Consider the following 23,174-nt stretch of genomic DNA (forward strand, 5'->3'; position numbering starts at 1 on the left):
ATGCTAAGGTGGAAACACAAGGAAATTCGACCATGAGCTTCCTGGCAGCTGGAACAAAGAGGCGGAAGCAACCTCCCAGAGAAAGAAAGTGCCAGCTCCTGAAGAAAGCCAACTCTTCCAGGGCTTCACTCTTGGGCGAGATTCCTAACAAGCCTGAGTTGGCTGACTATTATAATAAATTATCGAAAGCACAAATTTCCTACATCTCCCACCTGAGGTTCTGATGCAAGTAGTATCCAGAACTGTGAATGGCCTGTGATTTTACCATACATCCAAGCTGACAGGTTAGCCTACTGCATTTTCATGGATGCTGGTAGAAGACACCTGGATGAAGAACTTTGGTTCTTCTGGTGGGAAATGAAGCAACAGAAGCAGGGAGAATGTGAGTATTAGGACTGGTTCATCAAGCCCCAGTTCCCACAAGGCAATAGGACATGAGGCCATATAACACCTGCACACGTGGTGGGTTGCATTCCAAGAGAGGAGCCTGGACCTGAAGCAACTAGAATCTTTTACAATAGGCAGTCAGCCTGCCTGACCTTTGACCCAGAGGAAGGCATCACCAAATGTGTAGGGTTTTTCCCTCCTGACGTCAGCCAGCTCTGACACCAACTCTGAAGTGTAGCACAGACCTCATAGGTCAAGGGCTCCGTCCCACAGGACAAGACTGCCCCGACCCCCATTCAGATGCCAGTCACAAGTCCTAGATTTCTGCTTCTGACTGACTGGCTTCCTTCAACCCCTGTCTCAGGTTTGATAATTTGCTTGCATGGCTCACAGAACTCAAGAAAGCACTTCATTAAACTAATACCAGATTATTATTATTATTATTATTATTATTATTATTAATTTTTATAATTTTATTTATTTATTTATTTATTTATTTATTTATTTATTTATTTATTTGAGAGAGAGAGAGAAAACATGATGAGAGGAGGGACAGAGGGAGAAGCAGACTCCCTGCTGAGCAAGAAACCTAACACGAGGCTCAATCCCAGGACTCTGGGGTCATGACCTGAGCCAAAGGCAGATGCTTAACCCACTGAGCCACCCAGGAGCCCCCTATAGTTTATTATAAAGGATACAGGAACAACCAAATGGAAGAGATGCATAGGCCAAGGTATAAGGGAAGGGGCACCATCTTCTCAGCACTCTGATGTGTTCACCAACCTGGCAGCTCTCCAAACCCTGCCATTTTGGGTTTTTTATGGAGACATCATTGTATAGGCATGATTGCTTAAATCACTGGCCATTGGCAACTGACCCAATCCCCGGCCCCTTTCCTTTCCCTGGAGATTAGAGAGCAGGGCTGAAAGTTCTAAGTTTCTAATCAAGATTTGTTCTTTCTGGCAACCAGCCCCCATCCTGAAATCATTCAGGGGCCTGCCAAGAGTCAACTTATTAGAACAAAAGATGCTCCTATCATGCAGGAAATTCCAAAGAATTTAGGAGCTCTGTGTCAAGAATCAGGGACAAAGACAATATATACATATATTTTTAAAGATTTATTTATTTTAGAGAGAGTATGAGTCGGGGGAAGTGCGGAGGGAGAGAGAGTCTCTTAAGTAAACTCCCCACTGAGGGCAGAGCCAGACCTGAGGCTGGATCCCACAGCCCTGAGATCATACCTGAGCCAAAACCAAGAGTCAGCTGCTTAACCGGCTGCCCCTCAAAAATATATTTCTTATACTACATATAAAAATTACCATTTTAACCTTTTTGAATGCACAATTTAGTGGCATTAAGTACATTGTTGTGTAACCATAACTACCATCCATCTCCAGAACTTTTTTGTCATCCCAATCTGAAACACTGTACCCACTAAATAATAACTCCCTATTTCTCTCTCTCCAGCCCCAAGTACCCAGTCTTTCTTTCTGTCTCTATAAATTTGACCATTTTAGGTTCCTCACATAGATGGAATTATATAGGATTTGTCCTTTGTATCTGGTTCAGTTCACTTAGCATAATGTTTTCAAGGTTCACCCATGTTATAACATGTCAGAATTTCCTTCTTTTTTAAGGCTGAATAGTGTTCTATTGTATGTATAGACCACTGTTCATTCATTCTTCTGTTGATGGACATTTCGGTTGTTTCTACCTTTTGGCTATTTTGAATAATGCTACTGTGAACATTGGTGTTTACCTATCTATTTGAGTCTATTTAAAAATAAGTTTCAATTATTTTTAGCTTGATGTGAAATTGCTGGATCTTATGGCCGTTCTAGGAGTTTGAGTTCTATGAGTTTGTTCGTTTGTTGTTGAGAAACTGCCAAACTGTTTCTCAAAGCATCTGTACCATTTTACATTCCCATCAGCAATGCAGGAGGGTTCTAGCATCTCCACGTCCTCACCAGTACTTGCTATTTCCTGTTTTTTTTTTTTTTTTTAAATAGCCATCCTAATAATGAGTGTGAGGTGGCATCTCATTAGGTTTTGACTTGAATCTCCTTAATGATGAGTCATGTTCAACATTTTTTCTTGAGCCTATTGGCCATCTGTATGTCTTCCTAGGAGAAATTTCTATTCAAGTCTTTTGACATTTTTTGAATTAGGTTGTTTGGTTTTATGTTGTTGAGTTGTGGGAGTTCTTTGTGTAATATGGATATTAATCTTTTATCAGATATATAATTTGGAAATCTCTCCCAATCTCCAGGGTTGCCTTTTCACTCTGTTGATAGTACCCTTTGGTGCACTAAAGTTTTAAATTTTGATGAAATCCAATTTATCTGGGGTTTTTTTGTTGTTGTTGTTGCCTGTACTTTTGATATCACATTGGTCAGGGCTGCTTTGATTGCAAGTGACAAATGTAACTGATGTAGGCAAGAAAGATTTTAGTTATTGTAAAGAAAAAATTGAAGGTAGACCTAGATCTGGTCTGGTGAAAGCTAGCAGTTACAATGATGCCATCAGCATTCTTTTTGTATCCTTTCTACTTGCTTCCTACATTCTCCTGCAAGTTCTTCCTAGAAGCACTAGGCTTCCATGGCCCTCACAACTAATATTCCTACAGAAAAGGGGAGAGAAACTTTCATACTGGTTCCATCAAAATTCATGGAGCAAACTTTTTTTTTAAAATTTATTTATGATAGTCACACACACAGAGAGAGAGAGGGGCAGAGACATAGGCAGAGGGAGAAGCAGGCTCCATGCACCAGGAGCCCGATGTGGGATCTGATCCCAGGTCTCCAGGATCGCGCCCTGGGCCAAAGGCAAGTGCTAAACCGCTGGGCCACCCAGGGATCCCTCATGGAACAAACTTTGATTGGTTTCCCCTAAACAGGGGTCTGTGTGGATGCTTTAACAATCAGCTCTGGGTCAGGTGCCCACTTGGAGTGGACAAAATTTCCATGCAATGGGAGAAGGAGCTCCCCATAGCAAGAGATGCTTGACAGGCAATCATTCTTCCCTAGAAGAGGTCTCGGAAAGGACATCCCTCACCTCAGGCTTCCCATGGGGAGCACCGAGAGAAGTAGAAGAAATCCTTTTAGTTGCTCCCTGCAGACTTCATTCCCTGGAGGAATCCCTGTGACTGGTGGGAGGGTGAACCCCAGCAAGCTGGGTCCCAGGCAGGTTGGGTGGAGAATGGAGGGGCTGGATTTCCCTGGCAGCTGAGAACCTCCCTAATAGAGCCCTAATGTAGGAGCTTAGAATATGTGCCTCTGGAGCCAGACTTCCTGGCTCCTACTCCAGTAGCTGTTCTTTCTACTTATGCTACATTGGGTAAGTCAGCTAACGTCTCTGTGGCTTGGTTTCCCCACTCGAGGTACTAAATGGAGGTAATACCAATCTTATCTCACAGGGCCATTATGAGGATTGAATGGAGTATGGTACATCTGGCACACAGTAAGTGTTCAATAATTGTATCAATAGTAGTATTAGTTTGCCTCTTTTCCAACTGCATTTGCTGATACACCAGCAGCTTCAACTATGTTCAGCATCCCTCAACATGCCTCACCTAGTCTCAGCCCATTTCTGCCTGAAATGCCTTTGCCTCCATGTACACTTGGCCATTTCATTGCTGCCTCCTCCACTGAGCCTTCCTTGTCTGCAGAACCATCCCTCCCTGCCGGGACTCCCGCAGGACTCCAGAGCACCGATGGCTGCCTCAGATTATGGGGCTTCAGGTGCCTCATCTCCACTGAGCTCCTGAGGGTAAGAACTGGATCTTCTCTGTCTGTGAGCTCACAGAATACGTCTGCCAGCAGCTGATGTGAAGAGAAGGCAATCCAGGGGTGGCAGAAAGAGTACTGAGTGAGGAACAAAGGTCTCAAACTGAAAGTAGCTCTGGGCCCCGGAGGTTGCATGTAAGGGCCAAGGGCAAGTGCTAAGAACAGAGATGTCAGCGAGGCCCTGGTTTGCCTTAATCGTCAGGCCCTGAGGAACCATAAAATTCTTAGGCAGGGGAGTGGTGAGGTCAGATTTTTGCTGAGCCAAGATCCCTCTGGCTGAGGATATGGAAGACAGCAGCGGGTAGATGTGGTCTAGGTTGAGGTGGGGACCACAGGATGAGACAAAGGGACAGTTTGACAGATGTAAGGAACACAAACAGGGCTTGGTGGTTGATTTCAAGTAAGACCTCAGACTTCCCACTAGGGAAGTGGCAATGGGCATGCCCTGCCCCACTGGTCTCTGTGGATGAGACTGAAGGATGGCAGGCACCTGGCACTGACTACTTTAAATAGTAACCGTATCTCCCATGTAGTCCCATATACTCCCCCAAGCCCATGACCTTCCCTGGGTGGGGTCCAAGTCAAGCACAAGCCCAGACACTGAGGAGGCTTCATCATATCTATAAGCTCCAGGGACCAGAACTGGGTCTCTTCACCCAGCCCACCCTGGAAAAACTGGTGGGGCTGGGGACAGGAGTGGGGCCTGGCTGAGCAGTGCTGATGAGATCATCTGACTCCCTTGGGCAGGGTGGGACCAGCCCAGGCCACAGTTCCCTGGAGCAGATGGCATATGATTTCTTCCTGTTTTGTCCTCCTCAGCTGTGCCTTGCAGAAACACAGGCTGGTATGGAAGGGGGAGTGCCCCTAGGGAACAGTGCTGGGCACAAGGACCAGGGCAGGGCCAGACTCTTGTGCTGTAGGAGCTCCAGCCCTCACCAGCTGAGTCTCCTCAAGAATCATGAATCCAGGTGCCCACTGACAGGGCCAGGACTAGGACCCAGGTATTCCATCTCCCACGCCTGACACACACTCAAGCCATGTTTATTGCAGGAACCATATGCCTCTCTTCTCTGGGCCTCAGTTTCATCAGCTGCAAAATGGGTGTAAAGTGGAAGAGAGAACCCAGGAAGCTCTAAGTTTTCTCTCCCCATATGGAAAGAAGAGGGTCTACATGGGCCTGACAGTTGGAGCAAGTTATCCTCTGGACTCTTCACTTACCCAGGAGAGGAGAGTCAGACTGAAACAGCAGCTTTGGGAACAGGGTACAGGGGTAGAAGGCTCCTAATGGACTCACTTCAGGGCTATAGGCCATCCTCTTGCGTGCTCTGGGCCTCAGATTCCTGGCTGTGACCCTAGGATAAGACCAGACCAGGGCATCTCTGAGAACCTTCCCCCCACCCCAATCTGTCTTTTTAGCACTCTGGTTGTCAGGGCTTGTGAAGAGGTGTGTGGAAGAGAGTTGAAAGGCTGCTGTGAGCCTGGCATTCAAGGACTCTGATTTGGCCTACTATGCCAGCCCCGGAGCCAGGACCCTACTGTCTCTGACCTGGACTCTCACCATATCCAATCCTATCCTCCATCCAACAGCACAAGGGACCTCCTAATCTCAAATTTGGTCACACCTCTACCCTGCGTTACACACCATCGAGGGCTCCTTGGTTGGCACCTACAATACAGAGGCCAAATTTGTAGCCTGGCATTTGAGGCCTGTTGGGACCTGGCTCTGGTGATCTCTCAGCCTCCCCTCAAGCAAACTCAAACACTTGCAGTTACCCTATGCCCTCATATCTCCAGAAGGCCTCTCTGCTAAGAACACTCTCCCCTTTCCCGTCCACATTCCACCAAAGAATCACCTTCTCCAGGAATCCTTCCTTGATACCCCAGGCAGGGATAGGGGCCTGTCTTCCTATATCAGATGAAGACCCCTTCATCCGTCTTTTCCACCAACTGGAGCTCCTCAAAGACAGGGGCCAGAGCCCATTGAAGTTCCTATCTTTTGTAAGGCTTCCTGCAAATAAATATCAAGAATGAATGAATGAATGAGTAAATAAGCAAAGGCTATAAGTGAGGCCATTTCTCAGCTGGACTATGATAAAATTGTGAGTGGTAATAGAAACCCCATGGAGTGAATACCTACTTGCTTTAGATACTGGGCTAGTTGTTTCAGATCCATTACTTCATTTGAACCCCAATAGTACTCTGAGGTGGGTATAATTATCTCTATTTCATAATTAAGGACCCTGAGGCTCAGAGATAAAATCACTGCTTATGAGCTCTGGAGCCAGCACAGAAACCAGGCCTGAGAGGTGCCAAGTTCTGCAGATGGAATAGCGATGTGTGGCAGAGGGGTACAGATGCCAGGAGCAGGTGGTTGGATCTAACAGACCTTGGGTGGGGGATTGGTTGGGGGGAGTGTATGGGACCACATGGGAGAAACCCCATTAACAGGGTTTGAAGAACTCTGGGTTTTCCAGGGAGCTCTGAGCAGAGACCTGTCCTAGAATGAATCCTCATATTCCCTATGATTGGGATGAGGCTGGGGGTAGCTTGGGGAAGTTTTTGCCCCCCCCCTGCTCTGTGATCAACAGCCCTTACTATTTTGTGATGCTTTCTCAAACACATGTCATGAGGGATGTCAGAGTGTCAGTCCCCTCATCTACCCCCTCTAGAATCCCTAGCTGCCACCTAAACACATGTTCTGGAGGTGCTACTGCCCAGCCTGGGCCCCACTCCAAATTCCCAGAAGAGCCTGGGCCCATTCCTGGAAGCCTCAGAGACAGTTCCCCTCCCCTAGCCCTGCACCATCCTCGGGTGTGGGGGATGTCAAACCCAAGTGACCTCACAGTGGCCTGTTTTTTCCCAAGCCCTGTTATGTCAAGATCACTTCTGAGATTTCCTTGGGATAGAGCTCAGATGGTCACTGAAGCCAGCCTCGCCTAGAAACATAGGGTGCCCATCCCTCTTCCCAGAGCTGGCCCAAAGGTTCCCTAATGTGCTCGGCCCTGGGAAGACTGTAGGAGTGTGAGAAATGAGGGCAGAGAGGGAGGATAGGAGGCAGAGGACTCCTGGACAAGCCAGACTGTGAGGGAAGAAGCACAGCTGGAGGCACTGGAGGATGGGGAGTTGTGGGCTGAGGAGAAGGACTGGGCAGAGGGAGGGATCAGCACTGCAGGAGACTGCCTGGGGCCCAGGAGGAATGAGAGACCACGAACAGATTCGAGTTTATTTAGGTGGCCAGGACATTGAAGGAGCCCCTCCAAAAGGGCACTCTTTGCTCTGAAGGAGGAGTTGAGGGCTGCTGGGGTTGAGGGTAGGGCTGACAAGAAAGATAGGGCAAAGGCTTGGAAGAGATGAGAGAGGGACCACTCCAGGACAGGCAGAAACTTGGGGACTCAGTCAAGTGGAGACTCAGGGCTCTCTGCTGAGTCGCATCCTCCAGCCACACTCACCTCCACAGTGCAGGGCCAAGCAGTCTGTCAGTGCTGGGAATAAGGGGTGCAAATGGACTGCCTGTGTTCTCAGGAACCCCAGTTCCTGAGGTAGAGCTCCAGGCTGGCAAGGGAAGGGAGAGGGGCCAGGAAGATGCTGGCCCAGGGTGCTGGAGGTCTCCAAATCAGAGGCCCTGGTGCAGAGGGAGAGTTGGTGCCGAGGCTGGGAGGCTCCAGGAGGACAGCAGGATGGAACAGAGCCAGTGTGGGGGGAGGGGTGAAAGTGCCTGGAAGACCTCTGGCAGGGCAGGAGGGAGAAGCAGGCAGCTCAGAGCCACCAGGCCATGTCCTGCTCACCCTCCTCAGCTGGGACCATTCACAGCCAGAATCTCACATACACAGCCGAATAGAGGCGGCCCCACAGATGGCTTTGAAGTCTCTATCAGCCCCTTATCTCCACTAAACATACTGTAAGTATAAACTATAGTTTGTGATACAAGCATAACATCAAGCTTAGTCCTCTATGGCCCCAGTCAGATTTCTGCCCCTAAGTCTTCTCTGCGGAGACACTTTTTTTTTAAATATTTTATTTATTTATTCATGAGACACACAGAGAGAGAGAGAGAGAGAGAGGCAGAGACACAGGCAGAGGGAGAAGCAGGCTCCACGCAGGGAGCTGATGTGGGACTCGATCCCGGGACTCCAGGATCACGCCCTGGACCAAAGGCAGGCGCTAAACCACTGAGCCACCCAGGGATCCCCTGCGGAGACATTCTTGAGTCAACCCTAGAAAATCATCCACCCATCTACCCATCCATCCATCCTTCCAAAAAGTATTTATTGAGTACCTTCTATGTGTCATGTACCATCCTAAGCACTGGAGATGCAGTAGTGAATAAAACATAAACAAAAGATAAACACCCCCTGCCCTGGTGGAGTTTATGTTCTGATGGGAGGAGACAGACAATAAGCAAACAAACAAAATCGTATGTTAAAAAATGATAAATGCTATGGAAAAAATACAGTAGAGAAGGGGGTAGGAAGTGTGCACATTTAAGGTGGGAAGTTGCAATTTTAGCTAGTGTGGTAGGGGAAGAACTCGGGGAGAACATATTGTTTGAGTGGCCACCTGAAGGGGGTGATGTCTGTCCAGTGTTCCTCACACACACCACGTACAACAGTGCGCTCTGTGGCAGGAACTGCCTGTGTCATTGCTGACCTCTCACATTACGTTCTGAGCCAGGCGGTTGCCCTTCTTTCCTCCTCCCAGGTCACTCCTCAGTTGCCTACAAAGCATGGCTCCTCCCACACTGGGTTGGCCACAAATGGGACCTCTGTCCTACATGCTTGACGTTTGAGGGTGACAATTTGGGATTTGGTGGAAGACACTCCAGCCGATTGGAAGACCACCACTGACCGGTGACCTTGGCAAGATACTAAGCTCTGGCAGGGGGTTGTTCAGTTTTGTTCTCCCAAAATGGTAAGAAGAGACCATGCCCCCCTTACAAGTACCAAGCAAAGGATTTTGTCTACAGATTTGGAAATGGTCATGGCTCCCTGGCTTTCTGTCTGGCTTATGAGCTCCACCATCAAGGTTCCTGGGCCTGGACAAGAGCACTGAATTTGGAATTTGGAATGAAGACCAGCTGATGAATAGTCATGGGACAATCTCTGCAGGGTATCCTTGGACTTGGAGGCAGCCGAGCTCTGTAACCCCAGAAGGAGGCCAGACTGGGGAAGAGAAGCCATGAGTAGGGGCAGACCTCAGGGCTTTGTGTGATGAAGCACATCTCCCAGAGAGCTTTCTCATGGTGGAATGTAGCAACCTGATAGAGATGGGGTGGTGAGTTCGCTGTCATGGAAAACATACAAATAGAGGACAGACAAGTCCATCAAAGAGGCCTCAGGGAGCCTCCTTATCTGAGGGGCTGGGGAGAGTGATGAATCAGATTCTCTTAAGGCCCCTCTGGCCCTGAGAGTCCAGAACTCAGAGCCCTGTCATTGACCCCTAGGCTCTGGGACCCAGTTGTGTCTCTGCCAGGTGCACTTAGGTGCTGGAGATGGTCAGAGCAGGACCAAGGCAAGGTTGCTGCCTTTCACGGCAAGTGAGAGGTTCTCTGAGACTTCCTTTACACCCAGACCTTACCTGTGAGAGCTGTGGACAAAGCTGCCTGCCTTTGGGACTTCAGTGTCTGTGTCTGAAATGGGCAGGATCATAACCCACAATAAACACTCAGGAAGTGGTGGTGGTCTGTCCTTCCTGAGAGTTGGAGGCTGGGGGACCCAGGTGGGTGCAGGGGTGCTACTCCTGCAGCTATTATCTTCATTCCCTATGACAAGCCTTCCTGGTCATCAACCAAGACAAAGATTTTTTTTTTTTTAATTGAGCCAGGCAGCACCAAGGACAGAGCCCAGTGGCTCCTCTTCACAGACTAGGCTCACTCACTCAACATTTCCCGTGCCTCTTGGGAGCTGGAGCCTGTGTTGGTCTTTGGGACCCCAGAGGCAAAGCACACGTTTTCCCCAATTCCTAACAAAGTTAGAGAAGGAAGGGAGTCTGGCTGGCTTTGACTCTCAGCCTGGTCTTTTCTGTCCTGACCCTTGGCCCCTGTCTCTGTGTCCTATCTCAGGCCACTGTGTTCCTGACACGGTAGATTTACTGTGCACCTTGGGCAAGTTCTTAATCTCTCTGGTCTCAGTGTTCACACAGGGGAATATTGCTTCTCTTCCTGAGCACAGATGTTTATCAACATTCAGATCTATGCCCTAGTCCTGGCTTGCCACGACTCACTGTGTCACCTCAGGAAGGCTGCCAGCATTCTTTAAGCCTATTTCTTCATCTGCAAATGGGGGTACACACTCCACCATGCAGGGCCATTGTAAAAGCAAATGAGATCTTGCAGCAAAAACACTTAGCTTCGTGGCCAAGAAACTATATGGCTATAGTTAAGGAGCTCAGAAAGTGAGGCTTGGGGAGGTGCAGGGACCTTCTCAGGGTCACACAGCAGGTGGATGATGGATCCAAGACCGGAAGCTGGATTTCCAGCATTCCAGGCTCCTGCCCAGGAGCTATGGAGATGATACAGTGGTTACTCTGGGTGCTGCTGGAGGAGGGGCCCCCCTTATGGGAAAGGAATTGGGGGGCATCCTAGCAGCCCCTGTGGGGATCAGGCTTGACCTGAACATCCCTCAGTCCCCACCTGCCACTCTGATGGTGGCTGTCAGGTATGTGGACAGTTCCAGTCTCCCCTGAGATGTTAGGGTTCCAGGACTGACCCTGTGAACATGTGATATGGAAAGGGGAGAGGAGGCACATGGTATGTGGGAGGGGGGTGCGTGTAGGTCTATAGGCAGAACTCTTGACTTTGACAGAATCCTAGGTCAAATGGACTGTGGCAAAAAGGGAATTTATCAGCTCATGCCATCAAAACGTCCAGTGGAAGATAAAGCTTCAAGCGTAAGTGGAACCAGGTACTCAGTGGCGTTCTTGGGGACCCGTATATTCTCATTTCTCAACTCAGCCATCCCTTGGCTTTATTTTTTTAATATTTTATTTATTTATTTATTTATTTATTTATTTATGACAGAGAGAGAGAGAAAGGCAGAGGGAGAAGCAGGCTCCACGCAAACAGCCCGATATGGGACTCGATCCTAGGACAATGGGATCACGCCCTGAGCCAAAGGCTGATGCTCAACTGCTGAGCCACCCTGGTGTCCCTTCCCTTGGCTTTATTTTGCCCAGTTTCCTTCCTGGTGATAGTATCATCAGTGAATAGGACAGCTTCTGGCATAGAGTTCACCTGGCTCTAGAAGCTCCAGGCTCACTTCCTACCAGCTTCGCAAACCTAATGGAAAACCTGCCTCCTTCTCAGTATTCCAGCAAAATCTCCAAAATTGAGGCACCTGGCGAAGGTCACCTAACCCTGAGCCAGTTGCAGGGCCTGAGCCCACTTTTCTCTCACTGGCCGGCCTAGGTCACAGGTCCATCACTCCCAGATTGTCAAGACTTGAGGAGGGGAAGGAGGGGATCTCCCAACGGAAGAACAGGAGGCAGCCCATCATCATGAGAGAGGGTCTGGGAATTGGGTGGGAGGAATTGTGGAGGAGAACAATGACTGCTTGCAGGACAGGCCGGATAGCTGGACCTGGGCCACCTCTTCCCCCAGAGGACTGGAGCCTGGTTCTCTGGGAGGATGGGTGGGTCCTTAGGTCACCAATAGAGGCTGTCAGCCAACTGCACTACTTTCAGGTAAACAGCAGGTTCTTGCTTGAAGGGGAATCAAACAGGCATAGCTCTACAGAGAGCTTCAAAGAGATTGAAAAGAGATTCAAAACAAAACAAAGCAAAAAAGACGAAAATGAGGGGTCCAGGCAAGGAACAGAGACCCTCTCACACTAGCTCCAGTGAAGAGGGGGTATTGGAAGGGGCTTGGATCCTCCAGGTCCCTGGGTGGCAGGTGCTGTGGCCCATGGTCATAGACTCGGAGAGCTAGCACCATGGCCTCTCCTTCTACATCAGGGGCTGCCCCCTCCCTGGGACACTCTGGGCCCCTGTTCTCTCTCTCTCCCACAGTTCCCCAGCCCCGAGGCTGCCCCAGGCCCTGTCAGACTTGAGGGAGGCCCCACCTGGGCCACCGTGGTCACTGACTTTTTCATTCAAGAAAGAACCTCTTTCTAACTTTGCCAAGCCTCAGCTTCCTCATCTGTAAAGCAGAGGTGGAAATTGTGAAGAGTAAATGAGATGCGGCAATTTGCACAGTGGTGATGTAGAGTTGGCGCCCAATAAAAACATCTGTCCAGGTTGTGGTGGGGCTTACATGAGCTCGCCGATGCGCCTGGCGCACAGCTGTGGTGCAGGGGATGCAAGTTCCCTCTGTGCTCAGCCTGTAGGTACTAGAGAGAAAGGAAGCAGCCTCGACTCCCAAATTCCCCAGAGCTACAGCTTCCCCTTCCTTGCACTCAAAATGGCTGTTTCAGTTCCAGCTTGAATTCCTGTTGAGTAGGAGGTAAAAAGGGGAAGTAGAAAAAGAGAAGAGAAATCAAAGTTTTCAGTCTTCTCTGTGCTCTTCTCCTGCCAGATTTGCCTGCTTTTGTCGCCAGCCTCATACCACGGGTGGGATCAGAACTCCTCCACGAGTGGTGGGCACTGCCCACTGCCCTCTAGGCACTGACATCAGGGACCTGGCCTGGGGCTTGAGGCGGGCTCCATGGACACTCCTGCCCCAGGCTGCCTGCTGCTGGGTCAGGGTTGGGTTGGTGACTGTACCCAAGGGCATAGTGACCCTGTAAGGCATACATTAGCCCTGTTTATCATGTGGATACTTAGGCTCAGAGAGAGTAGGTGGCTTGCCCTGGGTCGCTCAGAAGGTTGGTGATGGATCCCAGCCTGGCTGACTCCTCAGGGGAAGGAAGCTGGGTCTTGACCCCCGTCATCCTGTGCCCTTGCTGCTAAGCTCACAAGCCAGAGGCCAAGCAAGGGGGTTTCCAGGCCTTGTTTCCCAGCAGGCAGGCAGGCCAAGGTTGGGAGGCCTCTTCCCATATCCAGCCTGGTCTGAGCTGGTTCCTGGCTGGCTGGCAGACAGTGACTCAGGCTTCCAGCTCCTGCCTCTGGCCTCCTCATCCCTTCCAGATAGGAGCAGGGATGGGGAGGGAGCTGCAGAGTCATCTAAAGGGGATCCAAGCAGCCCAAGGAGCTTCAACCCTTGCCAGCTCTTCTTTGCATCTATTCTGAATTGCTTCTGCTACAGGCACAAACCAATCCCAGGTGTTGCCTGAATTGAAAAAAGGGAACTGGCCCTTCTATGGAGTGAGGGCCTTCAATGTTTCTGCCAAGGGTAGAACAGAGATGGGTAGTGGATGCCTGGTGTTCGAGCAACACTCCCAGGGACTCTGCCTCAGATGAATGGTGCTCAACACTGGCCCTGTCCCCCTGCCAGTGGCTCCTGTGAGCCCCACTGACCAGGGGAGGCTCTGAGAACAGGGCTTGAGCTGATTTGGGAATAATAAATAGCAGAAAGGCTGGGGAATGGATTAAGAGGAACTGAAGCTGGGAGCCCAGTCCTGAGGTTGTTCAGTGCCAGCCCGAAAGGGGAGGCCCTGGCTGTGTGCAGACCTGCCCCCACCCCAGGGCGGCAGTCAAAAGGCTTGAGACTAGCCATCCCAGGCAGTCTGCTGGCACCATCTCATGGCCAGAGGCCCTCAGTGCAGGGAAGACAATCCTCTGGGAATTTCCCAGCTCCAACATCTAAGCCTGGATTTCAGGGGAACCATGGATAAGGGGCTTGTAAAGCCAGAAAAACAGTAGTGAAATGTCACCTGGCTGGGACACCTTGGGAAACTCACCGACCCTTCCTGAGTCTTACTTCCTTCATCTGTAGAATGAAGAAAACACTCTCCCTCACCACCCGCCTGGAACTGCAGATGAAATATTATCTGGCAGGGGCTGGGCTGTTAAGAAATGACACTGGGTTGCAGAGGACCCAGAAATTAGTGTGGACTGCTATGGGCTGAGGGAGTCCAAAGTAGGGGCATTTAGTCTGGGTCTGGAATGGATTCATTCAATTAACAAGAGTGTATTGAGTCTGTACTGTGTGCCAGGACACGTCACCTGCACAGTTTCATTTATACCTTACAGCAGCCAAGATGGCAGGTACCACTACTCACTCTCACTTGAGAATGAGATGTGAGAACTACAGGAAGGATATGTAGGGATTATCTGGAGAAAGTGGGAAGAAAGCATCCCAAGCAGAGGGAACAGCACACATGTAGGCCTGGGGGCTGGAAAGGCTGGTGGGGAAAGTCTGAAGCTGGACTTAGGAGCCCTGACAGGCTTGGGGGCAGGGCAGGGGTATTTGGGCTTTGTGTTGGAGGCCTTTTTTTTTTTTTTAAAGATTTTAATTATTTATTCATGAGAGACACAGAAAGAGGGACCGAGACATAGGCAGAGGGAGAATCAGGCTCCCCGTGGGGAGCCCAGTGGGGGACTTGATCCCAGGACCCCAGGATCAGGACCTGAGCCAAAGATAGATGCTCAACCACTGAGCCATCCAGGTGTCCCTATGTTGGAAATTTTAAATGAGCCAGCACCCTCGAGCCTCTACCTGGGCCCCTCTTCACAAGATGCATCCCATGTTGCACTGTTCTTCCTCTCTCACATGGGGTCGGCTCATACCCGGGCGGTGTGCTTCTTGCCTAGGACACGGACACGCCCTTCACTCTTGATATGTCCAAGTCCCCCTGGCCCTTTAAGGCCCAGCAACAGACGTGCCTTCTCCAGGAGCCACTCCAGGTCACTCCTTCCTAGGTGTCCCCAAAACCCCCAAGATCTGAGCTCTCCCATCTGGGCCCCATCCAGATAGCAGGAACTCAGACTTCAGCCCTGCCCTGAGACTGAAACCCCCAGGAAGCCCTCAGGGCTGCTCCCATGCTTGGGACAGACACCGGGATAGGGGTGACCATTGGGGGTTGTCCTAGGAACCCGGCAAAAGACTGGCTGCTGGGTTGAAGGCCAGGTCTCTTTGCCATCCTGGGCTCCAGCACCACTAAAATCAGATCAGAACGTCCCCCTCTGCAACTGGCACGAGCAACCCCCTAGCACAGACCTGAATAAGCAGTTGGTGCTCAATCTTTGCACCGCTGACCCTGTGTTAACCAGCGGTTCAAACCTAAATTTTCTCAGTCTGACACAGACTTTTGGCCCCAACTCAGTTTGCCACTCCCCTCACCTGTATAATGGGTTTGGGTGGGAGGTCAGTGCTCACACCTTCCAGGGTGCAAAGGGTCCTTCCTCACTCTGGCCATTTGTCCTCACAAGCTGGTGGCAAGTATGACCACGTTCTACTGAGCAGGCTCAGAGAGGAAAAGGGGTTTGTGAGTAGGGGCCACACAGTGAGCAGGGGCAAGGAAGAACCAGAACCTGGGTCTCACATGCCCAGGGCAGTGTTCTTCCCCAGCTCGAGCCAGTTCTCCCTCCCTCAGTTACCTTAGCTGCTCCCAATTGAAGCCTACCTCCTCCGGGTCACCCCTCCCCCCCATTACTGCCTCTCTACTGGAGCTGGCCTCTCTGGGACAAGGAGAAGCCACCTTACTTTCTCTGGCGATCCTAACAGCTGTTGAGTCTTGGTTTGGGAGTGAGGAGGGGTTGGAAGAGAATTTGGCACCAGCAGGGAGAATGTCACTCAGGTGAGTTTTCAGAGGCATCACCTCTATCCTCACAATCACTCCCAGTGGCTCTGAACCTGCCAGGTGGAAGGAGACACTGAGTGCTAAATGAAGGTATGTGGGAGGATCTGAGGGCATACAGTAGGTGTTCAATAAATGGTTTTGGAGAAAAGGAAGAAAGGGAAGGAGAGACAGAGAAGGTGACCAAATAAATGAGTGTGTAAGTGCATTGCCAGGTGGAGGGATGAACATGTCAGTGAATGAACTATTGAATGAATAGAGAAAGGAGGTATGGATGGGGGAGTGAGTGACTGGAAGGTGGCTCTGGGTATTACAGCTAAAGGCGGAGCACAAAGCTCTTTAATCACCAATGTGCCCATTTGGCAGATGAGAAGACTGAGATGGCTGAGGAGCGAGGAAGGTGCTGGGTCCGTGGGGGTGGCCTTTGAGCAGCAGCCTCTGGTTCTCCCTCACCTCTCTTTCTACCCCCTCACCACCCTCTTTCCTCTGCTGGGATGGGGAGGGTTCCAGGAAGGAGACCTTTTCTCCGCCTTCTTGCTCCTAGTTTCCGCCAGGCCTTAGTGTTGGGGGTGGCAGGGAGGGGGTGGCCCCCGCAGGGGCTATTTCAGTCAGAGACAGCTCTGCCAGGAAACAGAGGAAGCCACCCGCCCCATAAGAGGTGTTGCAGCTTGAGCTGAGGTCAGGAGAGTGGAGAGCCTCACGTCGGGCCTCCTCTAGGGCCAACGCATTTGAGGCCACCAAAGTTCTTCGGGGACAGGAGGCTGCTTGTGAATGTTGGTGCATCTTGACGCCATGGGCCAGCACAAGGTGGGCATAGGGGCTAGACACAAGGAACTGTGACTTTGGGCAGGCAGGCTGGGCCCAGCGCTGACCTAAAGGAGGTCCACAGGGTTGGGGGAAGGGAGGCAGAAGAAGGGACTCCACCCAGCTGGAGGACCAGAAGGGAAGAAGCAAGATTGGATCTGGAGCTGAATGGCCACTTAGTGTCTTGACAAAAAAAACATGGGGTGAATGGTGCTTTGTGTGGAGGGAACAGCAAAGATGGGGAGGCTGGAGAGGAAGTCTAGATCTCTGGCTTTGAATGATTGTGTGACAGTGGTGGTGTCTCAGGAACAGTGTGGCAGGATAGGAAGGGGCAGAGGGGCACAACAGGGGTGCTTTGGATGAGGCTGGGGGGCTTGGCAGGGAGATGGAATGTAGGAGTTTTAATTTTTCTTCAAAGGGCAAAGAGGGGTGCCTGGATGGCTCAGTTGGTTAGGTGTCTGCCTTAGGCTTGGGTCATGATCTCGGGGTCCTGGAATTGAGTCCTGCATTGCTCCTTGCTCAGTGAGGAGCCTGCTTCTCCCTGTCCCTCTGCCCTTCCCCCTGCTTGTGCTCACGCTCTCGCTCACTGTCAAATTAACTAATTAATTTTTAAAAGATGGCAGAGGGATGCAGGGAAGGATGGTTAGTGCCACTTGCTAGAAAGCCCCCCACCGTAGAGTAGCCAAAGCCCAGGACTCAAGGCCCAAAAATGAGCGACAGCTAGAGAAACTAGAGGACCCAGCTGCTGCTGAGAGGCAGGGACCAAAGGAAAAACCCTCCCTCAGGACCGGCCCCTGCCTCTCCTAGGTCCTCAGAAGGCAAGAATGCAGGAGGGAGCCAGGATGACAGCCGGGCCTCCTTTTCTCCTCATGCAGCCTCTGTTTCCTTCCAAGTGGACTAGTCTTATGAGGGAGTAGAGACCAAAAAGTATCTGGAGCCACCAATCACCTGAGGCAGAGGGCTCTCTCCTGGGGTGGTATGTGTGGACAGCAGGCCTCCCAAGAGAGAGTTCAGAGGCACAGCACTGCTCCTTCTACCTGCTTCTTCCTCCTCACCATGACCCTCTGCCCTAGCAGGCTGCTCTCCTCTCAAGCCCTGCCTATTTGAGAACACCCCTCTCCACCCAGGGATTTCCTCCTCAACCAGTTGGGTCATGCTCCATCCTTCATCCTCCTCTGAAAATCTCTTCTATCCTGTGGTTCACACTGGTCTCTATTCAGATTAGTATATGTATAATTTCTATATTTCCATCTATTTACCTACATCTGTGTTTATATACTGTGCCTTCACGTGTCCAGCAGGCAGTAAGTATGCATTTAAATGCCTGGCAAGGGGATCCCTGGGTGTCTCAGCAGTTTAGCGCCTGCCTCCGGCCCAGGGCATGATTCTGGAGTCCCAGGATCAAGTCCCACATCGGGCTCCCTGCATGGAGCCTGCTTCTCCCTCTGCCTGTGTCTCTGCCTCTCTCTCTCTCTCTCTCTCTTATAAATAAATAAATAAAATCTTTAAAAAAATAAAAATAAAATAATAAATGCCTGGCAGGTAGGGGCGCCTGGGTGGCTCAGTTGGTTGGGCCTCTGCCTTCAGCTTGGGTCATGATCCCTGGATCCTGGGATCGAATCCTACACTGGGCTCCCTGCTTGGTGGGGAGTCTGCTTCTCTCTTTCCCTCTCCTGTTCCCCCTGCTTGTGCTCTCTCTCTGTCAAATAAATAAATAAAATAAAAATAAATAAATAAAAGCCTACCAGGTGAAAACAGGAGACTGAATCCAATGAGGAGATGAGTAAATGAACTTTCTCTGCCTGTGGTAATCTTAGCTTCTTGGCTACAATGGGGGGCCTGCAATGCTTCTGCCTCTGGCTTCTTCCCAGGCCTAACTGACTAGCTGGGCACCCAGCACTCCTAGCACATGGGCTGAAGCCCCACAGAGGATTTTTCATAATTAAAGGTAATATGCCATGTGGGATACAGACTCCAAACCTCATTTTGCAGTTGCCCCGAATCTGGGAAAAATATATCAAAATCAAATTTTAAGTTGGAAGAAATTGGTTTGAATAGTTATGTTTTGTTCTAACATAACTTTTAAAACTCTCATAACTTGACTTAGCAGGGTGTATTCACATTAAGAATGTGACCCTCTTGCTAACACTTGCCCTGTGCCAGGCACTGATCTTCAAAACAACCCTATGAAGCAGGTGTTATATGATCCCATTTTATAGATGGGGAAACCAAAGCACGGTCATTCAGTAATGAGCATAAGGCCCCCAGTTTACATGTAATGGAGCTGGGATTTGAACCTGGGCATCTGGACCAGAGCCCATGTCTTGGCCTCAACCCTCTATCACCCTCTGTGTGCATTTGCAGGACTTCATATTTTTTCCTTAGCTTCAGTTTTTCCCATCTAAAAATAGGCCGGGGTGGTGGGGGGAATGCCTCGGTGGCTCAGTAGTTGGGCACTTGCCTTCAGCTCAGGGTGTGATCCCAGGGCCCTGGGATTGAGTCCCACATCAGGCTCCCCACAGGGAGCCTGCTTCTCCCTCTGCCTGTGTCTCTGCCTCTCTCTCTGTGTCTCTCATGAATAAATAAATAAAATCTTCTAAAAAAAAAGAATACAGAGGGGGATGATCCAACTATTTCAAAGGCTTTGTCTTACAGGTCCACTGGATTTAAGTTGTGAATTCTCTCTGGACACCAGTAAATATGGACATGCCAGTTGGGAGGTAAGTATCAAGAGGTCAGACTTACCTCACCAGGGAACCCCTTAAGGCACTTGTGCTAATGACTCCCTCAAAACCTAGCCTGAGGGATGCATGGCAGGATGAGGCATTGAATACAACAGCATAGCATGGCATTTATTAAGCACCTATTGTATATCAGGCCTATCACATGTTTTACTGATAAAAACACAGACCCAGAAACGGCAAGTGACAGCCCTTGGATTGAACAGCATAGAAGTAGGGGATCCAGGATTTGAATGAGGCTTGCCTAGCTCTGAAGTTGGGTTTATAACCTCTACATTCTATGTCCATGAGGTACACTAAGTTGCACCCACACAGTCAGATGGCTGGGTTCTGGTCCTGGTTCTGCTTCTAACTCAGTAAGATTGAACCATCACTGCCACTCACTGTGGTGTATTTTCCTCTCTATAAAAAGCAAGCAGTTGGGGTGCCTTCCCAGCTGAGTCGGTGGAGCGCAGGACTCTTGGTCTCAAGGTTGTGAGTTTGAGCCCTAGGTTGGGTGTGGAGATTATTTAAAAAGAAAATCTTAAAAAAAAAAAAAAAAAAAGCAGTAGATTTGGCTAGTCCTCAGCCATTTGCCTTCAGGGAAGCGGTTTTCACTCTAGCCACCAGGGGGTGCTGTGGCCCATTGGCTCCACCAGACAGGCATTTGTAGCCTCAAGTCAAGTGGAGGGAGGCTTAGGAAACTCCTGAATCACTTTCTTACCCCATTTTACAGATAAGAAGATCGCAGCCAAAAGAAGGACCATGGCTTTGGAAGGTGGAGTTCAGGCTGAGGAGGTGGGCGCTGTCTTTTTGTCAGTTCACGGTGTGTGGACATTCTGCTCATGTTGCTTAATTCAGAATTACCAGGGCCTTTTCTTCCCTAGGCCCCAGCCTGGGCTCTTAGACACAGAGGGGCATCAGACCTGGCACTTCCTTTCAGGAGGTTCCCTGTCAGTGTAGGAGAGACAGACAGGCAGGCTCATCATGACCATAATCTCCAAACCCTAAAAAGTTCAGGGGGAAGCCCTGCATAGCTTGATTTAGTACCTCTAATCTCATATCATCCTAAGACATGGGTGTATCATTCCCCCATTTTTTTAGATAGGAAAACTGAGACTCAGATAAGGTATATCACTAGCCCAAGGTCACATAGCTCGTAAGTAGCATAGGTGAGACTCAAACTAAAGTCTGTCTAGATACCTGGCTGGCTTAGTCAGAAGAGTATGTGACTCTTGATCTTAGAGTCAAGTGTATCTACACCCATGCTGGGTATGAAGATTACTTGAAATATAAAACTTCTTTAAAAAAAATATTTAAGGGCAGCCCAGGTGGCTCAGCGGTTTAGCACCACCTTCTGCCCAGGGTGGGATCCCGGAGACCCGGGATGGAGTCCCTCGTCAGGCTCCCTGCATGCAGCTTCTCCCTCTGCCTGTGTCTCTGCCTCTCCCTCTCTCTCTGTCCCTCATGAAAAAATAAATAAAATCTTAAAATATATATATTAAAAAAAAAACAAAAAATCTAAAGTCTGTCAATCTCCACTTAAGAGTAGACATTTGACTAGGGTTTTGAAGGATAACAGAAGTTTACCAGGAAGCTTGGTGGGAAATGAATATTATAGAAAGTGAATTGGATTTTTCCCAAGCTTGAGCTTTATTGTATCCCAGGTTTCCTTAAAGTGAGGGTTGTGTGGGGCCTCCATGGGGTGGTGAGTATCAGAGATGGTTCAGGTGGAGATCAGGGCCCAGAGAGGGACAGGGGCCTACTGGATGATAGTGGGTGTGGTTACTGACAAGCTGTGTGTTGCTTCCCCAGCCTCTCTGGATGTAGGAAGCATAATCGGGCAGCCATGGAGTGGGACAATGGTACAGGCCAGGCCTTGGGCTCCCCGCCCACTACCTGCGTCTACCGAGAAAACTTCAAGAGACTACTACTGCCACCTGTGTACTCAGTGGTGCTGGCAGCTGGCCTGCCACTGAATGCCTGCGTCATTGCCCAGATTTGCACATCCCGCCGGGCCCTGACCCGCACAGCCGTGTACACCCTGAACCTGGCCCTGGCTGACCTGCTCTATGCCTGCTCCCTGCCCCTGCTCATCTACAACTATGCCCAAGGTGACCACTGGCCCTTTGGCGACCTCGCCTGCCGCCTGGTCCGCTTCCTCTTTTACGCCAACCTACATGGCAGCATTCTCTTCCTCACCTGCATCAGTTTCCAGCGTTACCTGGGCATCTGCTACCCACTGGCCCCCTGGCACAAGCGTGGGGGCCGCCGCGCTGCCTGGCTAGTATGTGGGGCCGTGTGGCTGGCTGTGACGACCCAGTGCCTGCCCACAGCGCTCTTTGCCTCCACAGGCATCCAGCGTAATCGCACCGTCTGCTACGACCTGAGCGCACCTGCCCTGGCCACTCGCTATATGCCCTATGGCATGGCCCTCACCGTCATCGGCTTTCTGCTGCCCTTTATCGCCCTACTGGCTTGCTACTGCCGCCTGGCCCATCGTCTGTGCCGCCAGGACGGCCCAGCAGGGCCCGTGGCCCAGGAACGACGTGGCAAGGCAGCCCGCATGGCTATGGTGGTGGCAGCCGCCTTTGCCATCAGCTTCCTGCCCTTCCATGTTACCAAGACAGCCTACCTGGCAGTGCGCTCTACACCCGGTGTCCCCTGCCCCGTGCTGGAGGCCTTTGCAGCTGCCTACAAAGGCACGCGGCCCTTTGCCAGTGCCAACAGTGTGCTGGATCCCATTCTCTTCTACTTCACTCAGAAGAAGTTCCGCCGGCGGCCACATGAGCTGCTCCAGAAACTCACAGCCAAGTGGCAGCGATAGGGTCACTGAGTCCACTGGGGCAGGACACCTGGGGCCGGGGCACTGAAAGCCCTACCAACCCCAAACCGTGCACAGAATTAAAGCTTAACTCAGCTGGGCATAGAGTGCGGTCCCCTACAGGCTCCAAAATCTCACCAATGACTATTTATTGAGCCCTTGCTCTGGGCCAGGCCCTGTGGACATAGAGACAAGCTCTCCAGAATGTCCCAGCAAGGCCCCGAGAATCAGGAAAGCCATGTTAAGCTGCTCACAAAAATATAGTGTGGCGTGTACTATAACTGAGGAGTATGCCGTATGCTTTGGAGTCACCAATACGGGGAGTGAGGGAAGATGGGAAGGGGAGTGAAGTTTCTGGGAAGGAGCATTTGAGCTGGATTTTGAGGGGATGAATATTGAATTCCCTGGAAGTGTGTGATGTTCCTTTCATTCAGCAAACCTTTACCTATACCTTGTCCTTGGGTCTGGGTTGATTTTGTGGTCCCAGGAGAACTAAACCCAGCCCTGTCCCATATAGGTTCCCAACTACTGGACATACAGACCCTTGACACAGTGATGCCAAGGCTGTGACAGAGGGAAGTATGGCTGAGGGACAGGGTAAACAGAGGATGGAGAATGCCCATGATGCAGTCCAGGGAGTCAGGAACGATCTCTTGGGGTGGGGATAGGGGGCATCTGAACCAGATATTGAAGGCTGAGTGGATGGTCAGCAAATAGCATTGGGGAGCATGTTCCTACAGCCTGGGCCAGCTATATGCAAGACTCTGCCCTGAGGCAGATGAGTAGAGAGAGCTGGAGTGAGGGGCAGGCAATATGACCTCCTATGTGTGAAAACTGAGAAAACAAGAACTGTCCCATGGCCACCTTCCTCTAGACAGTGACAAGAGTGGTCCAGATGCTCCAGGCTGGGGGGGGCTCAGCAGAGGGAGGAATTAGGGAGAGCTTCTTCAAAGAAGTGGAGGTTGAGCTGGGGAGGAATCCAAAAGGCAGAGGGAAGGCTGCTCCTGGTGGAAAGCCCTGTATGTATACAAAACCCAGAGGTAGA

The 23,174-nt window shown here is 50.5% G+C and overlaps 1 protein-coding gene across 5 annotated transcripts in view; it reads left to right on the plus strand.

The window, feature by feature from the left end:
• The window catches only part of P2RY6 (pyrimidinergic receptor P2Y6), a 37,635-nt gene extending 14,461 nt beyond the window's left edge, over positions 1-23,174 (plus strand). For 3 of the 5 annotated variants that reach the window (XM_055320397.1, XM_055320398.1, XM_055320395.1), the window contains exons 2-4: positions 19,241-19,305; positions 20,042-20,103; positions 21,121-23,174. In XM_055320397.1, coding sequence (XP_055176372.1) covers positions 21,155-22,132 — 978 coding nt within the window. In that variant the 5' untranslated portion in view covers positions 19,241-19,305; positions 20,042-20,103; positions 21,121-21,154 and the 3' untranslated portion in view covers positions 22,133-23,174. Of the gene's footprint in view, positions 1-3,802; positions 3,847-19,240; positions 19,306-20,041; positions 20,132-21,120 lie in introns of all 5 variants that reach the window. The other 2 variants (XM_055320394.1, XM_055320396.1) reach the window with 2 other exon arrangements.

This window comes from Nyctereutes procyonoides, unplaced genomic scaffold (assembly GCF_905146905.1).
Source record: "Nyctereutes procyonoides isolate TBG_1078 unplaced genomic scaffold, NYPRO_anot_genome, whole genome shotgun sequence".
Taxonomy (NCBI): domain Eukaryota; kingdom Metazoa; phylum Chordata; class Mammalia; order Carnivora; family Canidae; genus Nyctereutes; species Nyctereutes procyonoides.